General features: G+C 45.5%; 1 protein-coding gene across 2 annotated transcripts in view; it reads right to left on the bottom strand.

The window, feature by feature from the left end:
* Positions 1 to 2,027: 2,027 nt before the first annotated feature.
* Positions 2,028 to 11,171, bottom strand: part of ACE (angiotensin I converting enzyme) — a 72,293-nt gene continuing 63,149 nt past the window's right edge. Inside the window, exons 19-26 of one of the 2 annotated variants that reach the window (XM_061588236.1) lie at positions 10,222 to 10,394; positions 9,419 to 9,642; positions 8,793 to 8,937; positions 7,638 to 7,736; positions 7,375 to 7,497; positions 3,407 to 3,594; positions 2,891 to 3,116; positions 2,028 to 2,327 (exon numbers count right to left, since the gene is read on the bottom strand). In XM_061588236.1, coding sequence (XP_061444220.1) covers positions 2,929 to 3,116; positions 3,407 to 3,594; positions 7,375 to 7,497; positions 7,638 to 7,736; positions 8,793 to 8,937; positions 9,419 to 9,642; positions 10,222 to 10,394 — 1,140 coding nt within the window. In that variant the 3' untranslated portion in view covers positions 2,028 to 2,327; positions 2,891 to 2,928. Of the gene's footprint in view, positions 3,117 to 3,406; positions 3,595 to 7,374; positions 7,498 to 7,637; positions 7,737 to 8,792; positions 8,938 to 9,418; positions 9,643 to 10,221; positions 10,395 to 11,171 lie in introns of both variants that reach the window. The other variant, XM_061588235.1, reaches the window with a different exon arrangement.

Raw genomic sequence — 11,171 nt, 5'->3', positions numbered from 1 at the left:
AAGGAAAAGTACTCTTCATATTATCAGAAGTACTCATACCTCTGGCTTAAGCCTTTATATTGAAACAGGTTCTGGGGCTGTCATGCCAAACAGTAGTTCGATTAAGCAAAGAATGGGAAAGATGTCGATAAACTACAACTCCTGTCAACTCTGATCATTGACCATACTGCCTGTGTCTGACAGGAGTCCAGCAACCTCTGGAGGGCCACAGGTTTCCCATCCCTGAATTAAGCCCTTGTCACACTTAGATATAATGTTATTGAGCCATCATGAAGAGTTTTGCTATCTGCTGGTTAACTGCACTCACAAAGTCAAGAAGAACTGTCTGCCTTCTGTGCTAAACTACCTGTTTTTCAGTTCTTGAATGAAGTGGAATATGTAGGCCTTTTGCCTGTAGGGATCTAACAAAGGTGCCTTCAGGGAAGCACTTCTAAATGTTGGAAAAAACACAGAAACAAACGTGCAGAGGCTTCCCCACTGCAGATGCCTATGCCTAATGCAGAGATGGTGGGGGAAGCTGCATGTTGTCAGGGGCAGAGCCAGAAGCACAGCCCCATTGATCCTTCCTCACATGTGGCCCCTTCACAAGAGTAATGCATGAAGGCAGCTTCAACGTTCAGTGGAAATCAAATGACATTCAATAAAATGGGTGACAAACATTTCAAAAGATCAAGCGAACGCACCATAAGCCACTTTGCCTCTGTTTGTCATTGTGGTTGGCTATGAAGAATGGTTCTGGTGTAGGCAATGAACCCCTGATCCAATATCCAGGCTGATTCGCTGCAGGGATGTCTAACTGTGGATTGCGGCCACGAGGTTAGAGCCAAATTATATGTTAAAAGTAAGTGGATATTTTTGTGTGTGTTTAAATAGTACACATGTGGGCTCCCAGTCTGGACGATTGGATGCTTCATACAAAATCATCATCATCATCACTCTGCCGCAAAGAAAATTTAGATGGCAGAGATAAAAGTTCTAGCCTAAATTTCACTCCAAGATGCATGTTCTTCACGTACAGGAGTTTCCCCTCTCCTTGCACACAAAAAGGACTATTCCGTCATGTGAGCAGCATTTCCCAATGGTCTTGCGTCACATTCACACCATACATTTATGCCACTACTATTCCACTTGAAATAGTCATGGCTTTCAACAAAGAATCCTGGGAAGTATAATTTGTGAAGTGTGCTTGTACTCCCCTCACAGCTCGCAGAGTGGCTTAACAATCTCTTCCCAGGGAACTCTGGGAATTGTGGCTCTGTGAGGGAAATAGGGGCCTCCTCTCAGCACCCTTCACAAACTACACTTCCCAGGATTCTTTGGGGGAAGCCATGACTGTTTAAAGTGGAATAATAGTGGAATAAGTGTATGATGTGAATGTGGTCTCAGTAGTAAAGACAAGACACAGGTTTACTACTTCATAAGAGCAAGGCCCAAGTTCTGTGTTTCCATGGTGTTCATTGAGAAGTGTGGAACAGATACATCACCACACACAAAAAAGGGGAGGGGGGAGATGGAGCATGGTGGTTGCAACTGCAGGGTCCTGAATACAGGTGTAGGCAACTGGAATTATTATTTCTTATTTAGACTTCTTACCCACCCTTCACCATAAGACCCCAGGGCAGGTCACAGCTATGTAAAACAACATTAAAATCAGTTAAATTCAGGTTCACTATCTCTCTCTGCTTCATGAATTGCTTTTTTGCTGCCACAGCTATTGGTCAGTTGTGTTCCTCTTTATGATCATCAAACGAGCCAAGAGAAAAACTGTATGTAGTCAATGCTCCAGCAAAGCAATTTGCTGCACAATAGCTGGAGGAGGGGCATAAAATAATGTGGTTCTCATCCATGCAACCCTCCATATTTATAACTGGCTTTCTATGAGTAACCAAGGAGTAACCTTGAGTAACCTTGCTGGTAGGGTTTTAGTTTTCTTTCCTCATATACGGACAGTTTATCTGTGTTATCATGGCTAAAGAGTAATCCATCTTGAGCTGTTCACTTCCCCAAGAAATGGTAAAACCAATGAATTCGTGGAGACTGTGGCTCATTTTAATTGCCGCCCATGTACCAAACAGCTTTTTAAAAACTGCCTGATGCAAAACGCATGTCTCTCCAATTTTTGGAAAAAACCAACACAGCATCTGCTGCATAACGTTGTCACCTGCGAGAACTGCAGCAATCTGTGCAGAATTCATCTGCTCCTCAAATCAATATATGCAAACTTTAGGAAACCCATAGAGTCCACATTGATTTAAGCAGTCCAGTCAATCCCCTGACCAAAATGGATCTCGTGGCTCCATTCTTCATTCCTTTTCTTCCTTGTTCTCCTTTCAAGAATCCAGATATTTACAATAAATAAGGTGTTTTGTTTTGTTTTTTGCTTTGGCTCTTGCATAATCAAAAGGTTTGATGAACTAGTTAGAAGAAAGAGTCCTATGCCTTTGTTGGCACAACTGCCCTGTTTGTACAAGGCTGCCTCCTCACAGGAACAGACATACAAGCTGGATCAGTGAGCACATGCACAGAGTAAGTTGCCCACACCTGAAGTAGGCCTTGAAAATTGGGCCACACATAGATACATGCATGTACATGTACCCACATGACCCATAGGTGCATACACATTAGTCAGAGAACTCTTGTACACAGGCATGCATTGTGCATATATGCACACAAACATCCACTCTCTCAGCACTCACATTCTCACCGGACCTATGGGTAAATAAACACAACCATTACACGTTTCACAGACACACAGCTGATCTGCATTTCTGTTCATGTCCATTGAACACTTATGAATACACATGCACACGCTCACTCTCTCATTAGAATCAGCACCCCCCCTCTTTGTTGCACCCCAACACACACACACTCACCCTCTTTGCACACTCACATGGAGGCATGGCAGGAGAGAGTTTAAAAACATCCAACTTATTTCAGCTCCATTTCCAAGCCAGTTTTGCCCCCTCTCCTGGCCTGGATGCATTTGGCCCCCAAGACTAGCGTTGCAATGAGGAGGAAGAGCGCAATGAGAAGCAAGGTCCACTGGCCAGCTGTGGCATCGCTGCTGCTCAACGACATCCCAAGGAAATTGACTCTGTCGTTTGCTTGCACTTGGCCTGAGTAAGAACCAAGAAAAACACAGATAGGAAGGGGTGGCTCAAATTGAATCCAGCTTGGATGGCAAAGGCTTAATAGCTCCCTGCCCTTAGTCAGAAGGGATACATGATCTGAAAACCCATGGTCTAGTCTAATGCCCTGAGTAAAGGCTGCCATTTGCAGGCCAGTTCCTTGGAGGAAGCAGTCTAGAGTGGAAACCTCCTGCTCGCCTCCCCCTCCCCGTCCCCCATCCCCACTTCTTTGGTATAGGGATCTGCATGAAGAGGACCAATTTCAAAGCCTTTAGTACCCGTATTGGGCATCCAGGTGTATTCCGGCCAGCCCACAGTGTCCCCATTTTGCTTGTTCTCCTTAATGAGCCAGTCTGTCAGCGGCTGAAAGTAGGTCAGCAAAGCCTCAGCCGACATGTTGGGTTGCCCTGTGATAAGTTGCATGGCTTCAGGCCAGGGCTTGCTGTAGCCCAACGTCATGGCATTCCTGCAGAAAACAAAAATATCCATGCACAGGTGTCCATGTGAACATTCACATAGGATATGATAAGACGTGTGTGTGAAATGCTTTAAGAGCATAAGAACTGCCCTGCTCTGCCTTCCACTGCAGCCAACCAGATCCATCTGCGAATCTAACAAGCAGGGTGCAATGTTATCTCATTTCATTTGACCCCAGCCTCTGATATTACATTCAGGGCCAGCCCTAGGATAAATAGCACCCTCGGCACTGTTGGCACACACACCCCAAGTCTGTTTTGCAGGGCTGCCAAGTTCTGCGGCTTATGTAGGATTGCGAAACCTAGCAGTATAACGGGCTCTGCTGCTCCCAGGTAGGGATGGATGTTAATTGTGTCAATTTTGGTTTCTCTCAGTTTCTCATTTTTCCAGTCTTCAGTTCTCTACAGTTCTATATCAGTTTGCATTTTTTTAAAAAAGTCCTCATGGACATTCATCAGCATTTAGTGCAAATTTATCCTAATGCACACATGTTTGTATGCAGTTTTACTTAATATATGCATTTTCGCAAAGCAAAATAGCCCAAATATAATGCACTTTTGCATGTTATTTTCACTAATATATGCATTAGTAGGCACATTTTACCCTAGTATATGCCTTTTTGTACACTTTCCATGGCTGGAGAGCTGTACCAGAAAAGCAGAGAAGTGCACGTTTTGAAGGATGGTTGCGTTTTAGTTGCCATGTTGTTCTGGAAAACGTGGATTAGGTTTTTAAATGCAAACTGAATCTAATTTCTCCCCTATCCCTCCTCCCAGGCTTTCCCAGCAACGTCCATGAAAAGGGCTCAGAGCTGCTTCCTAGCTCAGTCACTGCAGACAGTAAACTCTTAGACAGAGCTTGGAAAAGTTACTTTTTTGAACTACAACTCCCATCAGGCTGGGGCTGATGGGAGTTGTAGTTCAAAAAAGTAACTTTTCCAAGCTCTAGCGAACAGCCACCTCACCTACCCTTTCTCTGGGTGCACTGTGCTGAATATGAATTTAGGCATTCACTACTATTCAGAGACCTGTCTTCCAGTAATAAATAAATAGTCTAAGCCATTTTAAAGCTGTCTTTTCCATACCATTCACAATTTCATAAGCCCCCATCACAACAATGTACATGTTGTTTGCTAGAATCTGTGCTATTTTTCTTGTTTTCATTTGGGCAAGATGCCTAATTTTTCCTTTTATAGTTTCTTCTGCTTTGCTGTTTAACCATGCTGTCAGCCCTTTGGGTGAGTATTTCCCCCCACCCCACCCCCACATATTTATTGAACAGATTTAAATCCCACCTTTCCATCATTTACATCTACAAGGTCACTTACAAACATCTTTGAACAAAGTTGTTTTCCAGTCTCGGTGGGGACTGGCTTACATATGTCAATCTTCCACTCAAGAACAAACTAGCTGACTCCTTTGTCCTATGCCTGAGGTTCATGTTGAAGGGCCAAACAGGAGGGCTAGCACTGCACTCCAGCAGTGCTTGCCACTGCCACCTCAGTCGTAGCAGTGGGATGAAGAGCACACCCTTCCTTGAAGCATGCACACCCATACCCACATCAGACCAATCAGGGAGCAGTGCAAATAGCTGAGTCTGGGAAAGGGTGTTAAGGATTTGCACAGATAGCTGGCTTGATAGACAGTTAGGATCCCTAGAGCAGGAGACTGGAGATTATACTTACTTCAGTGGCAGTTCTCAACCTAACCTGTAGTATTTGTGCTCGTGATGCTATTGGGGTGGTCACAAGTGATCCTGCTTCCAATACTGTTTGCACCTTCAAAAATTGTGGGGCAGACATACTGCTTCGTTTCTAATCAGTGCAAAAGTCTGATTGGGCAGCGTTAATCTGAGCTAGGGAGCAGGTGGAGCTTGTGGTTGGGAGATTCTGCCTTTGGACAGGATGCTGGACTACTAAGTGTTTTGGTCTCTTCAATGAAGTAGTTCATACTAAACAGTTTATAGTGTGAGCCCACAGCAGCAGCAACAGGCTTTTGTCCTGTCTTGGAATGGTGGGGATGTACCAGTTGATCCACTGGGTCTCATCTAGCTCTACGTCAGCATAGCAGGTCAATCAATAATTTTTGACAGGTAGTGCTACGTTTTCAAATAGGTTGACTTAAATCTGGGGAATAAAAATCCAGATGAATTGAAAGGTCGGACCACTCACTCAGTGGATGCCCAGGGGGTGCATCTATAATTTTCCATCTAAAACTATCTATTTCAATGTGGTGAGCATCAATCTCCAGATTCAAAGTGTTGGTTCTTACCTATAAAGCCCTTAACGGCATCGGACCGCAATACCTGGCGGAACGCCTCTCCCGCTATGTACCTACCCGGTCGCTGCACTCGACGTCGAAGGCCCTTCGTGTCCCAACGCATAGGGAGGCACGGAGAACGATAACTAGAGCTAGGGCCTTCTCAGTGGTGGCCCCCGAACTATGGAACGCCCTCCCTGATGAGATACGCCTGGCGCCTTCTTTGTTATCTTTTCGGCGCCAGGTAAAGACCTACCTCTTCGCCCAGGCATTTTAAAAATTTTAAAAATTTTAAAATTTGAATTTAAAATTGAAAATTTTTAATTATGTTTTATTGTGTATTACATCCACTTGTATTTTAACCTGTTTTATTATGCTGTACACCGCCCTGGGAGCTTATTGCTATAGGGCGGTCTAAAAATGTAATAAAATAAATAAATAAATAAAATAAAAATAAATAAATCCTCTTCTCAGTGTCTACCACCCCCTTGCAAGCAATCCAGAGCTTGGAAAAGTTACTTTTTTTGAACTACAACTCCCATCAGCCCAATCCAGTGGCCATGCTGGCTGGGGCTGATGGGAGTTGTAGTTCAAAAAAGTAACTTTTCCAAGCTCTGCAATTCACTCCCTTTAGTGTGCCCCAGTCAGGAAAATGGTGCAGGGGAGGGAGAGGGCTGTGGTTCAGTGGTAGGACATCTGTTTTCCATGCAGAAGGTCCCAAGTTCAATCCCTGGCATCTCTAGGCTGGTAGAGACTCCCCATCTGAAATCCACTGCCAATCAGTGTTGATAGCACTGAGCTAGGTGGACCAACGGTCTGACTTGGTATAACGCTGCTTCTTATGTTCGTATATAAAGCCACAAAAGAGGCTCCATTGTCAAAGTGCTTGCTTGCCTCATCTTGCCAGTGCAAGGAGCACTGATTTGCTTGCAAGTTTGCTTGTAGCAATTTTAAGTGGCAAGTGGGGATAATTTCAAGAGTAAATCTGCTTATAAGGATGCTAGCTTGCCATCTGTGGCTTTAAGTTGCCAAACACAATTTAGTCACATGGAGGGTGGGGAGGGTGCTGTGAGCCAAAACAGAGACACTGAAAGGACTGATAAAGCCCCAGGGCCTCCTATCCGAAACTGCCAGCTTACAGAGGTAGATTCTCAGTGTGTAGCCCACTGGACAAAAGGGAGCTGCCTCAAGAGAAGGACTATGAGGGGAGAGAGACTCTGTTGCCATCAGGGGAGGCTGCTTCCACCTGCCTTGCCCCACCCTCCAGCCTTCAAAAGGGAGCTTCTTTAGGAGGACTTTCTGATCTTTGGGTTGGGCTGTGTGGGTTGGGGGATAGCTTCTACTTTGTTGTTTAGTTTTATTGCTTCTTTTTTGATGTCTATATACTTTTATGTCTGATGTTTATATGCCTTTATTTTGTACGTCGCTCAGAGTGGCTGGGTTTCCAGCCAGATGAGCGACTAATAAATCGAATAAAATAAATAAATAAATATTCACAACAGGGTACTCACCCCAGGATTTTTCCCGCTTCCTTAGACTGGTAGATGTCACACTTGTGCAAGGGTCCTGTGTGGCCGGCAACTTTGCACAAAGCTTGTTGGAACTGAAACTGGATAATGAAACTGACAAAGTATCTGGAAAGAAGATGGGCCAGGTGAATGGCAGGCCAAGGCCACATAGTACTCTCCACTTACACACACACCTGGCCAAACATTTCACTCTCTGGCCTAACATTTTCTAAATAATTCAGACTGGCAGAGAATCACCTGCTTACCTGACATATGGGACATTTGCAGGAATATGGAATTTGGCCCCTGGGTCAAAATCTTCTTCTGATCTTGGCACAGGAGGACATAAACCTTGGTACTTCAATCTATGCAGTTGGGGTAAAAGAAGAGAGATCTTTTAAGGTCACCAGCCAAAAACTGATGAGCTACCTCAGAGAGATGGGGATTGCCAGCTCTCTCTAGAATACAGGGCATGTTTGTGTGTGGGGGACCTGAGATCTAGGGGTAGCCCTCCAGGCCTTTCTATATAGCCCTCAGAGCTTGCCCCTGGCCACAGCACCCACCAGCCCTGCCCCATGCCCTCTTTGAGTGCTTTCGCCACCCTGGAATGTATCCTTGAATTGTGCTAATGGCTCTTGCTTGCCTGTGTGTGTACGTGTGTAAACCTCTGGCTTTTGCATGACTGGAATATAGCCCACTGCACAAAGGTAAGAGTTGCATTCATTGCCTCTGGCCCCACCCACCAACAGCATGTGGTCTGCCCACAAAATGTCTTCCCCCACCTTGCTCCTGAAGAGCAGATCTTCTGCTTGCTGCTACCTTATCTCCTGCCTAGAAACAGGAGAGGAACCTTATGTATGGTGGTGGTGGGGCTGCTTCTCTTCCGACCCCCTGGGAATCTCCACTAACCTATTTCCACTATTACTGGTATGATTTTCTTTGCTTCGGAAAGAAGCATACTTTTCAATAATTTCTTCATGCTCTAGAGCAGGATTGGGGAACCTGTGGCCCTCCAGATATCATTAGACTACAAATCCCATCATCCCTGACATTGTCCTTGCTAGCCTGGGGTGAAGAAAATTGGAATCCAACATCTAGAGGGCCACAGATTTTTAATCCCCACCTTGGAAGGGGCATGCCTGGAAAGAGAATACCTTCCAAACTAGTGCCCTGGACAACCACCTACAGTTGCTGAATAGTAAGGCAAGCTTCATTCTGATATTTAACACTCTCTGAGGGAAGACAACTGTGGCCATGCTTTGCCCACATTCAGACACCAGGCCATGTTGGCATTCCACCCTCTCCTCAGTTTTAGATCAAGCTTGGTCCTAGCCTACACATATGGGCAGAAATCAGCCATAATGGAGTACAACCAAAACGTCAGACAGCTTCCTTCTCTAGACAGCCACCCATTCACCCACCTAAGATTCCACCACTGTTGATTGTACTCCTCATATGGAATGCGCCCATCAAACACTTTCCATCTCCACTGGTCCATTAGGTAGCCAAAGGGCAGGAAGGCAATCTTATCCAGTGCAATGCTCATCAGAAAGTTGATGTCACTCTCTGGCCAAGAGAAACAAACAGAGTCATACACCCACAGTCCTTCCCCCTCTACCTCATCTCTCCTGCTGACCTCCTCTACCTTCCAACAAAAACCTTACTCATCAAATCCCCACATTCTACAAATGCCCACAACCAATTTTATAAATGGTTCAAATATGGATGTATCACATGATCAACAAAGGGCTAGTCAGTCTACAACAATGGTGTCTAATTCAGTTTAACCCAGGTTAATTTGAAAAGCCAATCTGGGTTGAAAGACAACACAACAATGGTTAAGTAAGTCCACAGTTTTTAGTCTGTGGGGTCCAGGACAGAGTATTTTGGGATTTGGTTCCAGGAGACATATGTCTGTCTCAACCACAGACTGTAGCTTTGGCAAATTAAATCATCAACATTATTATGTTTCAGAGATCAAAATTTCTAAAGAATTGCTGCTGACAACACTTTGGAACAAAGCGTCCCCATGTGGCTTCATCCTTACGTGGATTGTCTTCCACCTGATCTAGCAGCTTGATGTTATATAGGTGCTGTGGGGTTGACACTGATAAGGCCATGACATCTCCGATGGCTTCATGGAATCCTGGGTTGGCCCCATCGCGAAATGAGATGGGTTGGTCCTTGTACTGCAGAAAGTACTGGACATGGCCCATTTCATGATGAACTGTTATTAAATCATCCATATTCACGACAGTGCATTGCTTAATCCTGAAAAAAAAGAAAAGGGAAAGGGAAGCATTAGAGTTGGAAAGGAGGCAAAAGTCATCCAGTTCACTCACCAGTCCACAGAGAGCTGCAGGCTGAGGGCAGGCATATTGCATATTACAGAGCAATGGCTCTATGTGATTTATGCAAGTGAACTGAGCCACAAATTAAGAAATTAAGAGAGAGAGAGAGAGAGAGAGAGAGAGAGAGAGAGGGAGAATTTCAGCAGGGCAAAAAGGAAATGGCACCAGGAGGTTTTTCTGCTGCAGTCACAGTGGTGCAAACTCTCTACCAGAGCTTGGAAAAGTTACTTTTTTGAACTACAACTCCCATCAGCCCCAGCCAGCATGGCTACTGGATTCGGCTGATGGTAGTTCAAAAAAGTAACTTTTCCAAGTTCTGCTCTCTACCTCTGACAGATGGCCAGAGTGCAAGAGGGGGGAGAGCAACACCAGCTCTTCATGGATCTATCCAACAGTCAAGATAGTAGTGAGCCATCACGACCATGGGCTCATGGCAGTGGAGGGACAAAGAATCCTCTGCTTTCTATAGCCCTTCTCCACCTGGTCACTGCAGAAGTACCTGAAGTCCTTGCGGTTGTAGAAGTCCCAGGCAGAGGCATGGCATACCACATCCCTCCCGTCTGCTGGCTTCTCCAGCATGGACTTTCCCCAGAACTCAGGTGGCATAGGGATGAGCCCCAGGGACTGGAAGAAATGGTCAGACTGCTCAAACATCTTCTTTGCGGTCCAGCCCTGCAAAAAGGATAATAATGACAGGCTTGCCCCTTCTGGCTCGATTCACCCCACTTCTGCTGCAGTTTAATGTGAAATGCTAACAGAAAATAGAACAGGATCCACAAAATAATTAGCATGGAGAAGAAACCATGCCCGTGATCTGGAGACAGATGAGCTATCAGACTCCCAGGGTGTAGAACTGAACCCTAAATCAGGAGTGGGCAACCTCAGGCCCAGGGGATGAATGCAGCCCTCCAGGCCTCTCCATCTGGCCCTCGGGACTCCCCCTACACCAAACCTCCTCTCCCCAGGCCACACTCTTCATCACTCCTGCTTTGCACCCTCCTTGTTTTTGCCTGGCTGGAATGTGCCCTTGCACTCTGATCATGCCTCCTGCTTGCAGGGAGGGCGGACAGAGAAGGGCGGATGAGTGTGCGTAGAAACAAGACTGTTGTACAAAAGGGGAAAACAGCATTCCTCACTTTGCCCATCTTGGCCTCTGGCCCCGCCCACCACCATCACATCCCCACCCCCCGCAAGGTTGTCCAGAAGGAATGTGGCCATTGGGCTGAAAACGGTTCCCCAGCCTTGCCCTAAACATGTCCATGTTCTGTAGCTAAGTCAAGCTAACAATATAATCCATGCATCAAATATAGTATAGAGGACAAAGAAAGGCATCCTTAGGAGCCGCCCTACCTCTTTCCATGGAATAGCTTTTCCATAAAGACTTAACAAAGCCTACAAGACCTTCCTATATGGCAGGGTGTTAATGGCTGCAGGTAAACAGGTTTGGGG

This window comes from Rhineura floridana, chromosome 11 (genome assembly GCF_030035675.1).
Source record: "Rhineura floridana isolate rRhiFlo1 chromosome 11, rRhiFlo1.hap2, whole genome shotgun sequence".
Lineage (NCBI taxonomy): Eukaryota > Metazoa > Chordata > Lepidosauria > Squamata > Rhineuridae > Rhineura > Rhineura floridana.
The sequence above is the reverse complement of the archived record's forward strand: the minus strand, read 5'-3'. Positions and strand labels throughout refer to the sequence as shown.